The 22,406-nt window shown below is 41.5% G+C and overlaps 1 protein-coding gene across 2 annotated transcripts in view; it reads left to right on the top strand.

The window, feature by feature from the left end:
• The window catches only part of Ppp3cc (protein phosphatase 3 catalytic subunit gamma), a 70,509-nt gene extending 49,424 nt beyond the window's left edge, over positions 1-21,085 (top strand). The window contains exons 9-14 of one of the 2 annotated variants that reach the window (XM_029541611.1): positions 1,244-1,369; positions 2,623-2,691; positions 13,724-13,805; positions 14,354-14,451; positions 18,422-18,451; positions 20,026-21,085. In XM_029541611.1, the coding sequence (XP_029397471.1) occupies positions 1,244-1,369; positions 2,623-2,691; positions 13,724-13,805; positions 14,354-14,451; positions 18,422-18,451; positions 20,026-20,219 (599 nt within the window). In that variant the 3' untranslated portion in view covers positions 20,220-21,085. The remainder of the gene's footprint in view (positions 1-1,243; positions 1,370-2,622; positions 2,692-13,723; positions 13,806-14,353; positions 14,452-18,421; positions 18,452-20,025) is intronic. The other variant, XM_021203325.2, reaches the window with a different exon arrangement.
• The last annotated feature ends 1,321 nt before the right edge of the window (positions 21,086-22,406 follow it).

Here is a 22,406-nt window from a genome sequence, read left to right as displayed (position 1 = left end):
AGGATCTCTGTGAACTTTTTGGCCAGCCTGGTCTACAGAGCAAGTTCCAGGACAGCCAGGAGTACACAGTGAAACCCTGTCTCACCCACAGTCACAGGCCTCTGGTGTTTGTCAACTCTGGGCTCCAGTTTGTTATAAAAAGTGGAGTGTACATGCTGAGGTCCAGACTCTGGAGATGATCAGACAGAGCCGAGCAAAATCGGCTATCTTCAACAAAAACTGCCCACCCTGAGAAAATCTGAAATCGAATACTATGCCGTGTTGGCCAAAACTGGTACCCATCACAAAAGTGGCAATAATAGTGAATTGGGCACAGCGTGCAGAAAATACTACAGAGATGTGTGCTGGGTATTATTGACCCAGGTGATGCTGATATTATCTGAGGTACCAGAACAGATTGATGAACAATAAACAAGGAAAGGTTTTTATTTAATAAAGCTTTGCCATAGCTCATTTAAAAGAAAGTATACAGAAAATCAGTAGGTACGCATCTGTGTGACATGGTTACTGTCAGCTGTTTATAGACACCCAGAATGCTGAGAATAGAAGAAACTTTTTTTTTTAAAGATTTATTTATTTATTATATGTAAGTACACTGTAGTTGACTTCAGAGACCCCAGAAGAGGGCATCAGATCTCATTACGGATGGTTGTGAGCCACCATGTGGTTGCTGGGATTTGAACTCAGGACCTCTGGAAGAGCAGTCAGTGCTCTTAACCGCTGAGCCACCTCTCCAGCCCCCAAGAAACTTTTTTAATTGAGAAGATTCTACATTCTTCCCTTAAACATTAATTATAAATTATTTTCCCATTTATTGCACTGTGAGTTGATAAATTCTTGAAGTGTTTATAAAAAGCTTTAGCTGTGGCTCATGACTTGCAAAGGAGTCTCTGTCCGTTCAATGGTGATATTGCTGTTTGTCCTTAGAAGTTGTGACTGTTTACTGTTTGGCCAGTAAATGGAAATTACAGGGAGCTCTCTATGTTGAATCTGAGGTTTCTTCAGTAGCTAGTGCACAGTAAATCCTGGGTTTTTCAGAGCAATGTCTTCTGTGTTTTGATGATGTGAACTCCCCAGGTGACTTTGTTCCCTGTGATTATTAATCCCCAAGAGAATGAACCCTTTAACATTCTTTAAACTTGTCAGGCTGTCCTGAATTTACAAATGGAAAATAAGTCATTGAAAGTCACTGTTGCTGACTCACAGGGACGAAGCCCACATGTCTTGTGTTTTTACTTTTTAGCTGCAGTGTTGAAATATGAAAACAATGTCATGAACATCAGGCAGTTCAACTGTTCTCCACACCCCTACTGGCTCCCAAACTTCATGGATGTTTTCACGTGGTCTTTGCCTTTTGTTGGAGAGAAAGGTAAGAGAACCCCTGTGTACATCTGAACACCAGCTCTCTTCTGATGAGACACCTTTATATTCTTGGAGTTTATTGGAAATGTGTGCTAATTTTGTTTGTTCTCTACAAAGATTTTTAAAATTTTTACTTATAAAAAAATTTGACTTACTTGTGTGTGTGCACGATGTGTATGTGTGCAGTATTGGGTTCAGGGCATGTTTGTGGAGAGGGAAGAGGACAACTTTGTGGAGTGGTTCTCTCCTTTCACCTTTACCTGAGCTTCAGGGATTGAGCTCAGGTCACCAGATTTACATAGAAACACCTTGATCCAGTGAGCCCTATTCAGAGATTTTTAAATGACATTAATCTGTTCAAAAATGTTAGTTTATTATGGTTTTTCTTTATCTGAAATGTCAATTTAAAACAACTGTCTTGTGTGATCAAGATCTTAAAGTAATGTGGCCACTATTCTATTTCTTCAGTGAACCATCAGTGCTAATGGAATGTAGACTGGATTTGTTACAGCGTTGCATGTGCACAACTGCACAAGTGGGCAGTACAAACATAAGACACAGTTATACAACTGAGCTGCACAACCCAAGCAGACCCACAAGTGAGCAGTACAGACATATGACACGGTTACACAACTGAGCTGCCCGACCCAAGCAGACCCACAAGTGAGCAGTACAGACATAAGACACAGTTACACAACTGAGCTGCACAACCCAAGCAGACCCACAAGTGAGCAGTACAGATATAAAGCAAGCCTGGTGGGTGGGGGCCTGTTGTGATTTCTTTGTAAAATGGAAAGTTTTATATGTATATCTGAGCCAAAGGTTCTGAACAGCTACCTAATAAAATCAAGTAGTTCTGTGATAGACTCCACAGATTCTTATCCAGCCAGGACAAGTAGGGACAAAAGTTCTCTATGGGGCTGGAGAGATGGCTCAGCGGTTAAGAGTACTGACTGCTCTTCTGAAGGTCCTGAGTTTAAATCCCAGCAACCACATGGTGGCTCATAACCATCCATATGAGATCTGACACCCCTCTTCTGGAGTGTCTGAAGACGGCTACAGTGTACTTACATATAATAAATACATTTTAAAAGAAAAAAAAGTTCTCTCTGAACCTTATGGTCTACCCTTGGTTCTATTTTCATAGCTAATTATAATGTGTTAAATTGTTTCGGTGTGTGTTTACTTAATGTATTTTAACTTATGCACATCCAGAAGTGTCCTATTAACTGTGCACACACTGTGTTATTTGCCACTTAGTGACAGAGATGCTGGTCAATATTCTCAACATATGCTCGGATGAAGAAATGAACTTCGCCGATGAAGAAGGTAAAGTTCTTACTCAAATAGAAACCGATGGCTTCTGATTGGGATTTCGTTTTTTTTTTGTTGTTGTTGTTGTTGTTGTTGTTGTTAATTAGTTTTAGTCTTACTAGAAAAGAGTTATGTTCATTGTGGGAAAAAAAAAGTTTGCCGGGCAGTGGTGGAGCACACCTTTAATTCCAGCACTTGGGAGGCAGAGGCAGGCAGATTTATGAGTTCGAGGCCAGCCTGGTCTACAAAGTGAGTTCCAGGGCTATACAGAGAAACCCTGTCTTGAAAAAAAAAGTTTGATAACCTTAGGAAACCATAAATAGGAAGAAAATAGTCACTATTGTTCTGCCATCTCAAATGTCTGCCATTAATGCCTATGTGTAAACTGTCTTTATCTTTACATAGATATTTTTTCTTCTCATTTTTGTCATTTACAAAAATGAGGTGACATGCTATCATGTCTTCATATCTATTTCTTGTTTTCCTTTATAATCTAGTTTTTCATGGTTACATAGTTATCCACATTCATCAATCACTGTGCTAACCAATATTATAGACGCTGCTGGATATTATATATTCCCCCACAACTTTAGCTTTTAAAACTGCTACAATTTGTCACCAGACAGCAGAGGCACACACCATAATCCCAGCATTCAGGAGGCAGAGGCAGGAGGATCTCTGTGAATTCAAAGCTAGTCCTGGTCTACAGAGTGAGTTCCAGAGCTACACAGAGAAGCCCTGTCTTGAAAACCAAACGAAAACCTGCTAACAGTTTTGAATTTGTATAGATAAATCACTCCTCATTCTATCAACAGCCAGACTTTGTTATATGCCTGATGTGTGCCAAATACTGTTTATGCCTTTCTTCTTAATAAACATACATTGTACTATAAGGAAGACAAATAAGAAATAAATACAATGCAGCTACTGAGGCATGCTATGGAAGAAGTAGCACTCTATTAGTAACTCTGAGAGTAACATTTACTTGTTTATTTACTTTTATAGGTTAAATGTCTAGAAACTGCAAATATATCAGTATTTAATGCTTGATCTGATACAGAGAGCTTTTTAAAATCTATGTTGCTCTGTAGCTGTGTGTGCTGCATAGTTCACCTGCTTTTTCTTGTACTGTTTATTTTCTTGTTGCAGTTTACACACACACACACACACACACACACACACAGTGCTGTAGCTAGAACCCAGACATTGTGTAACCTAGACAAGTATTTGCCTCTGAGCTGTATCCCTAGCCCTAAAATTTTAATTTGTACTTTTATGATGACTAATAATTACATTTTTCTTATGTCTATTAACCATATTATTTTCTGTTTTGTGAATGTAAATTCATGTATTACTAGCTTTTCAGCTGGATCATATGCAAGTTTTGCTTCCTGTTTGATGTGTAAGAGACCTCTGTGTTGTCTTAGTATAGTAATGCTGGTTATATGTGTAGCTAAGTGCTTTTTTTCCCTTCTGATTTCTATCACTATGAATTAGTTTGTTTCCTTTAGAAGAATTACGTTTAAATTAATTTGTAGCCAAGTGCTTCTAGTGTGTTGTGAGTGGTTTGATGTGAAAGGTATGCTCTCACTTGTCTGAAGATACAGGAGTTTTTGGGATATGGTGTCACATGATCACAGACCTCCAGTTCATATTCTTTGCAGGTCTATGTAGTTCACTAAACTATTGCATAAAGTGTTGTATGGTGGAGAACACATAGCTCCCACTGGGAGTCTAGAGGAGATTCCAAAACATTTATTATTAGGTTTACTGGGAGGTTATAATCAGATGGATTATAGCGTGTGAGTTTGTCTTCTAGATAGGAAATTGGTGAATGGGCCTGTCCTTTTGAGGAAATCTGAGAGGAACTTTAAAAAAAATGTAGGGAAAGTAAAATATTTAAAAATGGATTTAATAAAGTTTATATGCAAATCTAAATAGAAATTGAAATGGTTGTAAACTATGATCTGTGTTAAGAAAAACTTCTTGGGCTTGTGAGACAGCTCAGCTGACGGGGCTCTTGCTGATGGGGCTGGTGACCTGCGCCCCATCCCCAGGTTTCTCTCACATGTTGTCTATGGCTGCACACACAGGCTGCACGGTGTGCACTTGGTTCTTTCTTTTCACCAGGTGGGCTCTAGGGCTCTAACTCGGTCCGGCTTTTTGGCAAGCACCTCTACCCACTGAGCCCATCCACTGTCTGAAAATTTGGGTTTTTAAAAAGTAATAAATCCTAAGGATTTCTACTTCAGCCCTTCCTGTTAAAACAACTAGAAAAGCTGGACAAAATGTTTTGTGAAGTTGGTTGGTGGCAGTGCACGTCCTTAATCCCAGCACTGGGGAGGCAGAGGCAGGTGGATCTCTTAAGTTCGAGGCCAGCCTGGTCTACAGAAGTCCAGGACAACCAAGGCTACACAGAGAAAAACCCTGCCTAAAAAAACAAAACAAAACAAAACAAAAAGTTTTATGAATAGTTTTAAGTCCACATGAGAGCAAACTAGTAAAGAATTACAAGGTGAGAATTGAACAGTTCAGAAATGCACACAGGTGAATTAGTGAGACTATGTCTTGAGATCATTCATGAATTTCAAAGGAGTGGGTAAAAAGGGTTAAGAGTAATTTTTATAACCTTGTGTGCTAATCTTAAAGGAATGGGCTAAGGACTCCCAAGGAGGGTACATATGGCTGTAAGTTTCTGTTATTTGGGACCTCAGAGGGTGAGTCTGCAAGAGCAAGGGTGAGCCAGGAGGAGATATACTGTCTGTCTTTGTCATCTCAGCCTTTGGCATGAAGTAGTCCCTGGTAGAAAGATTTCTGTGAAATAACAGCATACAAGATCCCAATAGGCAGTCTGTCAAATACAGTGCATGGATGACAAGCAAAAATAAGCAAGCTCGTGGGGAGCTAACAGCAGAATGAGGAAGAGAAAGGATTCCCAGAACAGGGCTGGCAGGATGGCTCAGTGGTAAAGGGACTCATTGCATAGGCCTCACATATCCTAGCTTTGACTTCAGAACTCACAGAAACCCAGAAGAGCACCAACTCCATAGAGTTAGTATTAGTCTCTGCCCACTGTGTTCACACTGTGGCATGATCCTCCCTGTTACACATACTCAGGCATGCGTGCACATGTACATACACATGAGCGCAATAACAACAACAGAAATAAGATTTTAAAAAGTTCCAGCCAAGCATGTTGTCATACACCTTTAATTACAACACTTAGGAGGCAGAGGCAAGTGACTGTGTGTGTATGGAATATAGAAGTTCTGGGCATTTCCCAAGATACATAATGAGACTGTCACAAACAACAAAGAATTTTCCGAAGCAGCAGAAATTAAATACAGACCCTCCATAGCCCTCAGGCGTTGGCTTTATTAAGCCAAAATTAAAGCAAAGCAAACCAAAGCAAAACCCTTAATTTGTTTTTTTGGTAGATTGGCTGGCCTGGTAGATTTGTTTTTTTGGTAGATTCGCTGTCTTGAAACATCACAGAGATCCACCTGCCTCAGCCTTTTGAGCCCTGGGATTAAGGGTGTGTACCACCATCCCTGGCTTAATTTAAGAAATTAAAAAACCAAGTTAAAAATGTTGGTAGAAGCGGGTATGGTGGTGCACGCCTTTAATCCCAGCACTCAGGAGGCAGAGGTAGGTGGATTTCTGAGTTTGAGGCCAGCCTGGTCTACAAAGTGAGTTCCAGGACAGCCAGGGATATACAGAGAAACCCTGTCTCGAAAAACAAAAAACAAACAAACAAACAAACAAAAAAGTTGGTAGAGAATTGTGAAATAAAAGAAAGTGTAGCATATTTGATAAAACATCAAAAGTCAAATTATAGCACATTGAAAAATAAGATGACAAATTAGCAAATTTGATACAGTGAGACACGGACTAAGTGACCTGGAAGGTTGGTCAGAGCAAAGCTGACTGAAGCACGGTGAGAAGGGAGTGCACAGTCAGCCAAGAGCCTCAGAACACACGCTGCCCAGCCCAGCACATGGTGCCTGGAATACCAGAGAAAGCGGGAAGGTAGTTTCTGAAAGGTCCACATAAAAGCAGTGTCAAGAACTGAGAAGACACTGAACTCTAACTGAAGAAACCCTCAGCAGAGCAGGACAGACACTGACAATAACTTCTAGCCTCTTGTAGTGAGGCCCTCAAGATGGAAGATGGATCTGAAAGCAGCTTCCAAATGGGGGTCGCCCCTAGGGGAGCCGCTGAAGGGAAGGTTCTTCATGGAGATAACGGAACAGGTGCTGGAGTAACACACCAAGGTGTGAAAACTAACACCCAGTACTCCAGAGTCCTGCACACAGCAAATTTGTAAACAAGAAAGGCCATATAAATAGTTGTAGATACCTCCCCAACCCTCAGAAGTTTTACTAAGAAAATTAGCAGGAAATATATACTAAATGAAATTCTAAAGGACAGTATTTAGGCAGAAGGAAAATCCTAGAAAGAAGTTTGGAAGCATAGGAAGGAATGAAGAGAAGTAGAGAGTGCATGCAGACAGCATGGACATAGATTCTTGTCACACTTGAACAAGCAGAGCATGGGCTAGTGCTATATAAACAATAATGGGATGGATGCATTCAAAACGTACAGGGGCCTGGAAACTCTGCATACATGATAAGCCAGTGTTCTGAACTATAGCCCCAGCCTTTAGCCTTATACTTCAGTACGTAATAAACTCATAGGTAGGAGCCAGAGACTTACTACTTACTAGCTTGTTCCCCAGGCTTCCTTGTCCTGCTTGCTTATAAAACCCAGGCCCACCAGCCCAGGGATAGCCCCACCCATTGATCAGTAATTAAGAAAATGCCTTACAGACTTGTCTATAGCCTGATCTTGTGGAGCATTTTCTCAGTTGAGGTGTCGTCCTCTCTGATGATTCTAGTTCATGTCAGGTGACATAAAACTAATCAGGACAGCTGACTTCTTGTCAAATTAACATACAAACAAATTGCTTTTCAGACAGAACCTTTCCTTTCTCATACACCCCTAAGTTGACACACTAATATTAATATCAATAGAAAACATAAACAACATTAAAAGTCCCACAGCCCTTACAAATTTAAAGTAAAACTTCAGGCTCTTTGAAATACCCAATCTCTCTAAAAATTCAAAATATCTTTTAAAAGTTCAAATTACTTCACCTGTGGGCTCCTGGAAAAAACCAAAATTATATTAAATACCTTCTCACTTCAAGAGGGAGGAACCAGGGCACAATTACAATCTGAACTAAGCAAAACCCATGGGTAAAAACTCATTGCCTGGCATCTGGAATTTACTTATGATCTTCTGGAATCCTCCAAAGATCGTGGCTTACTTCTCTGGCGGTCTTCAGTAGCACAGAGTTTGTCTTCTAAGCTTGGGCTTGCTCTACCCCACTGCTGCTACTGTTCTAGGTGACCACAGTACTGGTATCTCCAATACACTGGGCCCTTCCCCTGCAACTGGGCTACACATTCATCAATAACTCTCCTAGGCTCTCTTCATGGTGCCAAGCCTCAACTCCTCTCCATGACCCCTTCAATCCTTCAAAACCAGTACCACCTGAGTGATTCTTACACTGCCGAATTCAGTTGCCAGCATGAAATACAACCTTGGTTACCTCTGGATCACAGCTTTTGTGTGCTAACTCTTGGGAAACACTTCCTAGAAGATTTCACCTAGCCCCAGATGACCAGATATCACAGATTCATCTCATAAAAGGCCCAGTAGAGTCTTTGTTTCCCTCTGAAACTTCAAGGGCCAGTCCTTCCACAGTTCTCCCAAAACCAACATGGTCAAGTCTTTCATAGCAATACCTCTCGATCCTGGTACCATATTGTCTTAGAGTCACTCTTGTATGAGGAAACACTATGACCCAAAAAACTTGGGGAAGTAAGGGTTTATTCAGCTTATGCTTCCACATCACAGTTCACCAAAGGAAGTTGGGACAGGAACTCACGTGAACAGAGACCTACAGAAGCCATAGAAGGATGCTGCTTATTGGCTTGCCCCTCATGACTTACTCAGTCTACTTTCTTAGAGAATCCAGGACCACCATCCCAGGGACAACACCATGCACAATGGGCTGGGCCCCATCAATCACTAATTTAGAGACTGTCCTACAGGCCTGTAGGCCTGATCTTATGGAGACATTTTCTCAGTTGAAGCTCCCTCCTCTCTTGTCCTAGTTAGGGTTTCATTGCCATGACCAGACATCATGACCATGGCAACTCTTATAAAGGACAACATTTAATAGGAGTACAGGTTCAGAGGTTCAGTCCATTATCATTATAGCGGGAAGCATGGCAGCATCCAGGCAGGCATGGCACTGGAGGAGCTGAGTGTTCTATCTCCTGTTCTAAAGGCCACTAGGAGAAGACTGATTCCCAGGGAGCTAAGATGAGGGTATTAAAGCCCATGCCCACAATGACACACTTCCTCCGACAAGGCCACACCCAATAGTGCCACTCCCTGGGCCAAGCATGTTCAAATCATCACATCTCTGATAACTCTAGCTTGTATCAAGGTGACATAAAACTAGTCAGTATAACCTAGCCTTGATTGATTCTAAACTTCATAGAGAAATGGCTAAAGACTTAACACCACAGGAGGGCTTGCTCTATAGATGTCAAGATTTAATATAATGCTATTGCAATTAAGATGATCAATTCAAGGGTAGCTAAGCATTGAAACACAATAGAGAATCCGGAATTAAGCTGCATGTGTATAGATACTTGATTTTTATCAGAGGTGAAATTTTACAATGGCTTTGTTTGTGTGAGACCTCAGTGTATAGCTCTGGCTATCCTGGAACTCAACTATGTAGACAAGGCTTGCCTTTAACTCACAGAGATCCACCAGCTCTGGGATTAAAGGTATGTACCACCATACCTGGCCAATAATGGCATTTTAAATAAATACTTTGTGGACATCCACTTCTGAAAAAAGTAAATTCACGTGGGATTTATTTTGTGGATACAAAATACCTATTTTTGTGGCTTTACATTTCATTCTGATCTGAAAGGTGCAGAGGCTGGGGGTGTGGCTCTGCAGTGCAGTACTTGCCTAGCTTCCTGAGGTCCTGCTGCCTCTCTAGCACCTCTACATCACAGCAGCAAGCAGGCCAGTAACAGCCAAGCAGTGATGAATTCTGTCACTCCAGCCCTCATGACGATGGCAAGAGAACCACAGGCTGAGGCTAGTGTGGGTTAGGTAGTGAGTTTGAGGTTAGCCTGAGCTGCATAGAGAGTCCCTGTCTCAAGAAACAAACAGCAGAAGTTTTTAAAATCTAAAATGTAGGGGTTGGGGAGATGGCTCAGTGGCTAAGAGCACTGGCTTCTCTTTCAGAGGTCTTGAGTTCAAATCCCAGCAACCACATGGTGGCTCGCAACTATCTATAAAGGGATCCGATGCCCTCTTCTGGTGTGTCTGAAGACAGCTACAGTGTACTCACATACATAAAATAAATAAATAATCTTAAATACTGAAATGTAAAACAATGGATTTTGTAGTATGTATATACAATACAGAATTACCTTGATAACTATGCATTTGAAAAAAAATCCTTTAAACAGGATGCAAAAAACACTAGCTACCAAGAAAATTATTAATAAATTAGATAAATTGAGAGCTGGGGTTGGGGAGATGGCTCAGTGACTGAAAGCACATGCAGCTTTTGCATTCACATGGCTGCTGCCACCTCTGGTTCCAGGGGTCTTACCTGAAGCCCTCCCTGGTCTCTGACAGACCTGAATACACTCACATATGTGCAGGTAAGACACCCATGCACATATGTTAAAACTAAAACAAAGGTAAGAGCTTTTGCTTACTCAGAGACTCCGTTCAGCATGAGAAGTGCCAAGCCGTCCAGAGGGACGGGATATTTGCAATACAGCCAACAAACAGCCCATTGACAAATGACTGAATTACTTCCAATTAGGATGATGTGGCATGAATAGGCACCTCAGAGAATTTCCTAATGGCTAACAAAAATATAAAAATATATTCAGCCACATTAGTAATCATGAAAATGCAAATTAAAATTATAATAGGATAATACTTGATACTTATCAGATTAGTCAGTAGATGAATCATATCCAGTGTTATCCAGCACATGTAATAGAGTGTCCACACACACAGAAGTAAAATTTTATAGATCCCACTCTAATAGACAGTGCTAAGTGTTATCCAAAGTTAAACATACCCATGCTCTAGAACTGAGCATTCTAATGTCCTAGGAACATGCTAGAAATGTGCATATGTGCACCAAAGACAGATACATACAGAAATAAATACAGAGCTTCACATGCAATAGCCAAAAGTTAGAAGCAACACAAATGATTACTGTTGTACAGGAATGAATTGTTGCATAGTTGACCAGGCCTAGTACAACATACCTTTAACCCTTGGGAGGCAGAAGTAGGCAAATCTCTGTGAGTTTGAGGCCAGCCTGGTCTACTTAGTGAATTCCGGGACAGTCAGGGCTATGGAAAGAGACTGTCTCAAAAACCAAAATAAAACAAAACAACGACATAGTGACACAGTGCGGTGGTGGGACAGTGTGTAATAATGAAAATGGGCCATGATGAAAATAAGAGTGTGTCTTACTGAGATAATGTCACCCCAATGCTCAATTGTCCAACTATACGAAGCCTAAAACCTAAAATCTGGGCCACTGAGATGATTAATTCAAGGGTTGCTGAACCCACTGCCAGGCCTGAGCACCTTAGTTCAGTGTCTGGGACCCACATGGTGGAAGAAAAGAAACAATTCCTATAAGTTGTCTTCTGACCTCCTTGCTGAGTGGGCACACAAAGAGAGGATAAATAAATATAGCTTGCTAAAGAAAACAATAAAAACCTTAAGTGCATTCATCCATAAAATTGAAAAGAACAGGAAGAAGAGAGTCCTATGAAAAGCAAGGGAGTTATGTCCTTTGGGCAGGAGAGGCTGCAATGGTGAGGTGTTGTGAGCAACACTGGTATTGCCCTGGGTGACTAGTTTTACAAGTAGGTGCCTTTTAACAAATCAAGTCATGACTAGTTTGCTTTGTATAAATACAGAAAATGTGCGCTTCATAGTAAAAAGGTAAAAAATTACATGTCTACAAATGGAGAAGATTGAACTTTTGGAAACTGAAAAAACAAGTTCATTGGCAGCGGTCAGTGGGGAGGGAAGCAATTTAGAAGATACATAACAATAGGCCTGAAAGTGCCAGGATAAAAATCTGCTAATTTAGTAACTTAAAAATTAATATTAAAAAAAAAGAACCCTAAAGATTTTCTCTTGCTGTTAGAAAAGCACATCCAACGTTAAGATCTGTCTAGGGCTGGAACAAGGTAACAGACTTTTACATGTGTTAGTGTGCTCACTTGGTTGGTTTGGGAACACTAAAGCCCTCGTTAGTGCTAGGGAATGCTGGATATTAGTACCAGTTGCTAGAACTGAAAATAAAAGAGCAGGCAGGGACACTGCGCTCACCCAAGTAAAATAGGTGAGAACCTTTGAAAAAACTGTTAAAACTCTGCTTGCCATGGGATACCTGACCCTCTTCTAAGTCTGAAGGCTGATCTCTAAATGAAAAGGCGTTCTGGACTGTAGATGACAAAGGAGAACTCATGTCCCTAACAGAGGACCAGCATGCCATGCTCAGAGCTGTCAGCTGCCTTTGCCCAGCTCTAGAAGTTTGTGATTCCCTCTGGGTCTTACCCATGAGCCAACATCAAGGACCATCAAACCCCTAAGCAATGGCTGTACAAGACAGAAGCCACAGAAAACAACTTGAAGTCCTGAAGGCTTAAACTTTAAACCTCTAAGAAGGAAAATGTCTACTGACAAGACAAACAGCAGCACCATGTTCCTGCTGAGAGTCTGTGAGCTGTTCTGTCCCACAAACAGTATCTTTGTGCTATTTTCATGCTGGGGGTGGGATGGATAATAGTAGATGGGAATTAATGCGAAAGGGTAAGCTATTAAGCAATGGGAGAAAGGACAAAAACAGAGTCTGTATTTAGTCTCGGCGAGCAAGCAGTCTCTGAGCTGCTCAGCTAACAGCCTGCATTTCACAAGTGGATTTTTTTCTCTTCCATGTAAACTCCCATCATCCTCCCATGTGTCTGTCTTCACCTCTTTATTTCTTGGTGTCTCTTCTCCCTGAAGATCACTACATTTCAAGCTGTCCAAAAGGTATCCAAGTGGAATGCACTGCCAGCTAAGTTCTTGCTGTCTGCTCTGCCACTGGTGATTGGTTAGTCGTTTTGACTTGGTAGTGGGCAGCTTCACATGACTTTCCACCCTCCCCCTCAGTGGGAACGGATGTCTTCTGTGGACCTGTTGTGTGATCTATCAGAATGGAGAGGTAGGAGAGAGGAGGGAAAGCCTGTGTAGCTTTGTCTGACTTTTGGATGCTGTTGCCTGGTATATGCCTGGATCTTGCCTTTCATGTTTGGGCTATTTCCTAAATCTTTAAGAAAAGGCCATAAAGTCTTATATTAACTTACATTAACAGTGTTGCTTTTTAAAATACCTTACCCATCCTTGTAATCTTTGTGGCAAAGTTGTTAGGAGTATTCTGAAGAACACAGCTGGCTGGTGTAAGGGAGGAAGACTGTAGAGGGTGTGGCCTTCCTAAGCTCCAGGCTGCTGCTGCCCTTGCCCTTGGCAGACCAGACCCTGCATCCAAAGGTGGCACGTAGCATTCTCAAAGGAGACCTTGGCTCATAGGAGCGAGTGATCGGGTCGCTGTGAGCTTTGTTTGTGTCTTTGTGTTTCATTCCTCACCGTGTTTCAGAATATGAAACCTCCTGCTCCCCATAGATGACTTGGAGTCTTTCTGTGACCCCTTCATTCATTTCTTTTCTCCTGTTGTTTTCTTCTTGTTCCTTGCAACTTCCCAGGATTGTTAATTGTTTTTTAAAAAATTTAGGCTTTATTTCTTTCTTTTTAAGTTTCTCTTTAATTTAAACACAAAAGCACTCCATCTTGAATTTGAAAAAAAAAAATCTCTCCTGTTAACCATATCACTTTAACCCACTTGTTCTTTGTATTTTCTAAGGAGCCACTACAGGTCGAAAAGAAGTCATCAAGAATAAAATCCGAGCCATTGGGAAAATGGCCCGGGTCTTTACGGTTCTTCGGTAAGGTTTCATCATTACACTGTGGGATGAGGGCATGGTTACAAGTTAGCTTTAGAGTAGTGTTTTCAAGGATACAGTCTGGTGCTGGAACTGCAAGTCTTCCTGTTGAGTGCAGGTTAAACAGACTCCATGTGAAAGTGAAAGCATTGGGAACATCCATGTGGTAGTGGTGTGATGGAGAGGTTTAGTGTGGATTTTAGAGGCAGATCCCCATGTTCAAACTCTGGCTTTCCTTAGCTGTGTTGTCTTGAGTTTAATGTTTGGGTCTTAGGTTTCCTTGTCTATAAGCTAGAGATTATAATAGATCCTAGCTCACGTGTTGTTAGTTGAGTCAAATGGGAGAAAGTATGGGGACATTGCCTGGCTACCAGTGCCTCTGGTTGAAAAAGGACTGGTTAATTTTTGTGTCTGAAGTGTTTGTAGAAACCTGGTCAGATGAAAGTGGGCCTGTCTTCCTGTCTCTGTTCCTGTTACCTTCCTTCAGGTCTCACTGTGTTGCTGTGCCATGGCTCCCTGGCATTAACCAGGGCTTCCATGTTCCTTTGCAGGGAAGAGAGTGAGAATGTGCTGACCCTCAAGGGCCTCACTCCCACAGGCACACTCCCACTGGGGGTCCTCTCTGGAGGAAAGCAGACCATTGAGACTGGTGAGTATGAAGGTGCCCCTTCCTAAGAAGTGTGCCCCCATTACCAGGAGTTGGTGACTTTGTTTAGAATATGGTGCTAGAGCAATGGATATTTACTTAGGGAAAGAGGAATCATTGTTCTTATCCTTCTTGTACACAAAATAATTCAAAGTAGATTGTAATTTAGGGGGGAAAATGTGGAGAGTAGGCATTAGAGTAGATAAAGTCTTCAATAAGAGACAGAAAGTAATGATCTTAAAAGAAAATAGAGGTTATTAAAATTAAATTCCCCTTATGAAAATACATAATTAAAAGAAGGAAGAAGCAAGCCACAGAAAAGATTTCTGCACTACCTATGTCTGACAAAGGCCTTGTTTCAAAATAGACAATTTATTTCACCACAGAAGATGTGAAGATGCAGCAAACATGTATGAAGATGCTCAGCATAGTTGCTCTTCTGGAAGATGAATATAAAGGCATAGTGAACCACTTCTGCATACCCACAAGAATTGCTGGAATTTAGAAATCTGACAAGGTCAAGAATTGGTGTGTCTGTGGAGGCCTGGACTAGAAGTAGGCTTTGATACAGTGGGCTACTGCTCACCATTGGACCTGTCGCATTGAGGTCAAAGCACAAGCTTAGCTCCTGTCCATCAGTAAGAGAGAGTGTCACTCTGAAAGCCATGGATACTCTTGAAGAGTTCTACATGCTTTGGAAATAACATATAAGTAATCCCTAATTAAAGCACTGATTCAAACCAGAAATGAAGAGACATAAAATAATAAAATATATTGGGACCAAGCCCAAAAAGGAGTGAAGAAACATTATATATATATACATACACACATATTCTAAGTTACTGCACCTATAAAATTCTCTTGCTACCCTTGATTTGTAGATTTGCTTCTATGAGATCTAGCTATAAATATATATATAAGCAACTTTGTGGATCAATAAATTTTTAAAACTTCAAGTAAGGAAGATATATAGAGATTTCTCTTTTTTTCTTAATCCATGTTACTTCCTATTACCCTAAAACACCATCATCAGAACTGGTCACAGAAAATCTCACATGACTAATTAACAAGGAAAATAAAAGTAGTTAAGTATCTTATATTTTTCAAAAAGCCTGCACATTTCTTTAGAGATATAGCCTCTAGGAGGTCCACCATCCTTCAGTGGATAGCATCACAGCTCTGTGAAAGAGACTAAGTAGATTCAGTGAGTTATTAAACAAAAAAAGGAGAGGACATGGAGATGGTGGGAGGTGGGTATGATCAAGATACACTATATATGTGAAAATGAAGACCCTGCAACCATTGAGTTGAGGGTGCATTGGAAATATTTTATGGACCTGAGAGAGGACTCAGTGGATAATAAAAGATACTTATTGCCAAATTTGATGACCTGAGTTTGGTCCCACATGGTGGAAGAAGAGAACCAACTCCTGCACTCTTTAACCACCATATGTGTGCTGTGGCATGCTCATGAACACACACACACACACACACACACACACACACACGTAATGGAACATAATGAATGGGCTAGAGAGATGGCTTAGCAGTTAAGAGCACTTGCCATTCTTATATGGGGCCTGAATTTGGTTCTCAACACCCACATGGCGGCTCACAACCATCTGTAACTGCATTCCAAGGGATCTGACACTTTTCTGATCTCTACAGGCACCATCCATGCAAATGGTACACATATATACAAGCAGAAAAAAGTAGCCATATACATAAAATAAAAACCAACCTAAAAAAGTTAATAACCACAGTCAGTGGTAACTAAGATAGGTTTGATGATGATGATGATGATGAAGTCAGTAGATAGCTGGATGTGGTTGCATGCATGTAATCTCAGCACTTGAGTGGCAGACATAGGAGGATCAGGAAGGAGTTTGATATTCTAGCTACACAGCAAATTTCAGGGATGGCCCGGCCTATATGTGACCCTGCTTTAAAAAAATTGTTTTAAGTATTAATGAGAGCTTCGGTGTCTGTAATAAAGCTCTTGCCTGGTGTGCATAAAACTTTTGGTTTGATCCTTAGGACTGGGGAAACAAAAGGAAGGAAGGAAAGAAAGGAAATTGTTGATGAGGTTTTAGAGAAATTGGGTCCATCCTGTGCTGCTGGAGGGAATACAGTAATAGAGCTACTGTAGAGAGAACATCATGGCAGATCTTCAGATCACTAAATAGAGTCACCATAGATTCAGCACTTCCACCCTACACGCCCCCCTCCAATGAGAGAAATAAACTATGTCCTCACCAAAACTTGTATGTCAATGGTCATATATGACACTTTCAAAAGAGCCTCACATGGCATTCTTCAGAACACCCTAAAGTAGATGCGACTTCAGTGTTCATCCATTGAATAACAAAATAAGGTCTATACAGTGGGATTCCACATAGCTATAATAGGAAGTACACTCACATGCATCAAGGCTAGCCTATACTACATAGTCAGTTCCATGCCAGCCTAGTCTACATAGTGAGAGCCTGTCTCAAAAGACAAACAGCAAAAATATTGACATACACACTTGAAACAGTGTTATAGCATAGGAATTATATGTAAACAGTTTCATACTATTTTTTTCTTACCATGTCCCTTGGTACATACAGACTGCTATCTTAGTAACCAATGCAAAATTTAATACTGGAGGTCTATAGAGATGGCTCAGCAGTTAAGAGTACTTGTTATCCTTGCAGGGGACCTGGATTCGGTTCCCAAAACCACATAATAGCTCAAAGTCATCCTTAACTCCAGTTCCAGGGGATATGACATCCTCTTTTGATCTCCACATATGCAGGCAAAACATTCATACACATGAAATAAATAAATCTAGAATACTTTTTGTGAAATGGGATGCTGGTATATACTTTACCACACACATTCAAACTCCAAGTAAATCACCATCCATAGAGTTTTAGACAGAACTCTGGTTTCCACCTTCTCACAGCTGCAGAGGCAGCACCCTGCTCTGTGAGAGGTGCTGTCCCTCCTTGTGTGGCTTATCTGGCCCGTCTGAGGTTAGGGAGCCTTCTAGGGGCCATTGCAGGCACATGGGTGCTGCCCGCCAGATCCTGCTCTTACATTGCCCTGGGAGGTGAAGGAGCTTCACAGCTCTCTCTGTCTCATAGTGATGAGAGAAGCCTCACAGTGGTCTTGCTGCTGAGTGGCCTTCCTCCCTTCCTTAGGAAAGTTGCCCTTGGAGGAGCTAGCAGGGTTCTAATGGGATCTCATTGCTGTGCCCTGGAACCGTTTCATGTGTTACAGCTTTATTGCCTGACAGAGAGTGGCAGGGGAAGTTTCCCGATTGGGGCTCATTTTAATTGCTTCCATTTCTTCACCAAGAGGGAGAAGATTGCTTTCTTAGTAATTGACCTGCTTTCCTGCACAAGGAAAAGAAGCCATATGAGGTGTTAGTGTGAGCTGCTGCCATGTCCCGCATCTCAGATGGGTACAAATCAATTAGAGGTCCAATCAATGCCTAGTTGTTCACCTCTAGACCAGAAGTAACTCTTCACTTATAACCTATTTTTCTCCCCTTCCAAATGCTAGAGCTATTCAAGTGTTGCCCTATTCTTTTATTATTGTAATTTTTAAATGGTTAAGGACAGTTACATCATGCATAAGTCATTTAACAATACTAAGAAGCAAGATTAAATAGGATTTTTAAATAGGACTGAGCAACAGCTCGATTGATACAATCTGAGCAGCTACAAGCTCAAACATAGTTGTGATATTAAATTATCTGATTTGACAAGTCATTTTGATGTGTGATGATCACAAGACACAAACCAGCAGTTGATTTCAAATTCCCATGCCAACAGAAATGTTAGAACTGTTAGTGCTGCCTCATGCACATGCTCCTGAGGTAACCCCTCCCTTCTCTCTGTGGGTGGGACCCTTGCTGCCTTACTGTCGGTTCACTCATCCTTTCTCTGTCTTCATTTTTGTATGCACTGCTCCTGCCTTCTTACAGCCAAAGAACAAGCCGCAGAGGAGCGGGAAGGTATGGCCATACCCCTCGGCTGTGCCCCTGTGTCTGTGCACCAGTCTCCAAGCTTCATCCGCATGTGGGAACTCACTTGCATCTGCAGGACCTTGACAGGAAAGGAGAGTGGCCCTCAGTGTGGCCACATGCCAGCCTGTTTCTCAGATGGCCATCACACAGCCTATGTCCTTTCTAAGTCTATCAGTTTTATGTAATGACTGAAGCTTGTGCAGCTGGTAATGACAGAGGTCAAATGATTTAAGTGGTTTCTTTCTTTATTAAGAGAATTACCGCCGGGCGCGCACGCCTTTAATCCCAGCACTTGGGAGGCAGAGGCAGGCGGATTTCTGACTTCGAGGCCAGCCTGGTCTACAGAATGAGTTTCAGGACAGCCAGGGCTACACAGAGAAACCCTGTCTCGAAAAAACAAAACAAAAAACATAAAAAAAGAGTTACCTGGGGCTGGAGAGATGGCTCAGCGGTTAAGAGCACTGACTGCTCTTCCAGAGGTCCTGAGTTCAATTCCCAGCAACCACATGGTGGTTCACAGCCATCTGTAATGGGATCCAATGCTCTCTTCTGGTGTGTCTGAAGACAGTGTACTCACATATATAAAATAAATAAATCTTTAAAAAATAAAAATAAAAAAAGAGAGTTACCTAATAACTCAAAGGTTAGCAGGAGTTTCCCTAAGGCATTTCAGCTTAGGGTACTTTGTTTCTATGGAGACATTTTAAATCATACTGATTATGAATTTTTAGGTAAAAACCATTGGAATTCACAAACCTGCACTGTAGATTTAGTAATCTCATTAGAAGGTGATTCCAAGGGGAATTCATTCCTTGGCAATACAAAGTTGAATCTGGTTGGAACAGCTCAGTGGTAGAATGTTTATCTAGAGTATGTAAGGCCCAGGATTCAAACCCCGATACCACAATAAAAAATTTCAGTTTAATCAGATGGGAAGTGTCTAGAAGCTATGCTGATATTTTTCATCTGTGTTCAGCTCCTAGCTATGAAGATACAAAGCTGTCTTGAACAGATAGGTCTCCTGTCACTTGTGTGTGGCTAATGCCATGTTTGTGCTTAAAGCAACTATCTGTGTGATAGGATGTGCTTTTCTAGTGTTGCCTTCAAGTGTGCAGAGGCCAATTAAAATCTGATCTTTTTTATTTCTGCCAGACTTGTTACACTTTTTCTTTTCTTTTCTTTTTTTATGATTTAGTTATTTTACTTATCTGAGTATACTACTGCTCTCTTCAGACACACCAGAAGAGGGCATCGGATTCCATTACAGATGGTTGTGAACCATAATGTGGTTGCTGGGAATTGAACTCAGGACCTCTAGAAGAGCAGTCAGTGCTCTTAACCATCTCTCCAGCCCCAAGACTTGTTATTCTTATGCTTTTTTTTTTTTTTTTACCACACTTGAGCTGCTTAGAAGCAGTGTTTGTGGACAGAGCTGATTTAGTCCCGTGTCGCCTGTCGGCAGATGTGTGTTCCTAGGAGATGGCTGTGTGCTGGGAAGCTTGGGTTAGGCTGCTAATTTCCCCACCTCTCTGAGCACTTCTGCCCCTCCTGTCTTTCTGCAGCCATCAGAAGTTTCACAATTGCACACAGGATCCGAAGTTTTGAAGAAGCCCGAGGTCTGGACCGAATTAATGAGAGAATGCCACCCCGAAAAGAGGCTTCGTTTCATCATGATGCAGGGAGGATGCACTCGCACCCGCATCCGCCACACATGCAGGCGTCAAGAAGGACCGACCATGGAAAGAAAGCCCTGTAATGACTCAGGGCCCTGTGCAGCACAGATGGGTCCCAACCCTATGAGCAAATCATATTTATTTATATTGGAAATGAAACAGGAACAACTCAAACAACTTAAACTTGGAGGTGCATTTGTAACTCAGTTGCATTTACTCTGTAAGAAAAGTGACCATTTTATAAATTCTAATTTATGTTCAATATATATATATATATAAATACTTTTGTTTTGTTTCCCTCCCCTTGTCCTAATTTTAGGAGCGAATCTGATTGGTTGGTGTGTGTGTGTGTGTGTGTGTGTGTGTGTGTGTGTGTGTGTGTGTTGAAATCTTATGCTATAAAGGGGACCTTCCCCTAATAATAAGGGCTTTGGAAACCTTCGCCCTAGATTTCTGACTCATACTCCTAGTTAGCCCTCCTCTAGTTTGGGGAGGTGATTTTTTTTTTTTTTTCATTTACGACTTAACTCAAAAATGCCTTTCAATTTTTCCCCTTTCTTCTCAGTACCAATCTCAATGGCTAAAATTGCTTCTCTTATGAGGGAAACTTGAACTTCCAAAAGAACAGCCTAAACCTAGTGATTTTTAAGATCCTTTAAGAACTGCTTCCATAATAATTTACTTCCTTTTGGCCTCTGAGCTCTGTGATTGTGGAGTGTGTGTGTGTGTGTGTGTGTGTGTGTGTGTGTGACATAAGATTGAACCCATGCCTTGCACATGCTGTGAAAGCCCTCTACTGCCCCGCTGGGCCTCCACTCCTGGGTTCATTTTCATATGTTCTAATAAAGTTCCTTTCAAAAAGTAATAATGAGGGTGAGCTAGTGAGGTTGCTTAGCCTGGTTACTTAAGTTTGATCCCCAGGAAGAAGAAAACCAACTTACAAAGTCATCCTCTGGCCTTCACAACACTGTGGAACAAACAAAATAAATGAGTAAATGCAATAAACCTTTTTAAATAATAATGATACTGAGGGTTTTCTTAGAGTTGCTTAAAGTCCCCTCAGAAGTTTAAGGGAGATTTTCAAAGTTTCAGTTGTTACCAGATTCTTTGCTTTCAGTTTCTAACCCCAGATGAACCAAGCCATCTGCAAAGGACCTTAGACTTGTGAACATCTCTGGAAGGCCCTCAGGACATGAGCACTGAGATCTGTCCTTGTCCCTCTGTGTCAGCGCATCAAGCACTGTAGCTGCTTTCCCAGTATTCTTCTGTTTTCACTGTCAGTATGTCTGAAAAAGAAAATTCTCAGATGGTGGAACGGGCTTCTTAGGGGGGTCAGATGAGTGAAGGCCTCTGCTCCTACAGTTAATCAGGAAACTCGTTCCCAGTGTCAGGTCGTTAGGCTGAGCCCTGGAGCCTTGACTAGCATAGTTTGGAACCCAGAATTAGGGATTTATATTTAATTGCCCCTTGGATTTTTTGAGGTAAGAGTCTGATTTTATAGCCCTCACTGGCCTGGAATTCTCTATAGACCAGGCTGGCCTTGAACTCACAGAGCTATCTCCAACTATCTGCCCTGTGAGTACCCGGATTACACAACCACACCTGGCTTTGGTTGTAATTTTTGAGTCAGGGTCTCATATAGTTCACACCAGCCCTAGACTTATGTAGCTGAGGCTGTCTTTGACCTCCTGATTTTCTCCCTTTCCCTCGCAAGTGTGGGTGCCACTCCTTGTTGGGCTTTTTAACTTTTAGTAGGAGATGAGGGTCATCTTATGTGTCTGTCACCTTTGACCCAGTCTGGTTGTAGGTACCATGGCCCCATGCTCACTGATGGGCTTTCTAATGACTGCTGGAGTGTGGGCACCCTTGATCAAAGCTTGGAAGGTGTAGATTTGGTAGACCTCTTCAGTGCCCTGTGGGATGTGGGGGTCTAGCACTAAAATGAGGTATCTCAGACAATGATATAACACGTTGAGAGAGAGGTTCAGGGGAAGCAGAAAAACAGCATAACTTTTTAAAAAACTAGGATTTTCATGAGGAACATAAAAGGTTAGCTTGCCTATCTGTGGGGGATTTTGGCGGGGGGGGTGTCAGGGCTATCTGAACCTTGGAACTAGAGTTAGATGTGGTTGTGAGACCCCATATGAGTGCTGGGATCGAACCCCACACTTGTTACAGAGTAATGAGTGCGCTGAACTGCCAGGCCATCTCTCTCTAGCCCCATCTGTTTTTTGTGTCTTTTTTTTTTTTTTTAAATACTTTTGCTAATA

Source organism: Mus pahari, chromosome 8 (genome assembly GCF_900095145.1).
Source record: "Mus pahari chromosome 8, PAHARI_EIJ_v1.1, whole genome shotgun sequence".
Lineage (NCBI taxonomy): Eukaryota > Metazoa > Chordata > Mammalia > Rodentia > Muridae > Mus > Mus pahari.
Note: the sequence above shows the minus strand (reverse complement) of the source record. Positions and strands in the feature narration are given on the sequence as shown.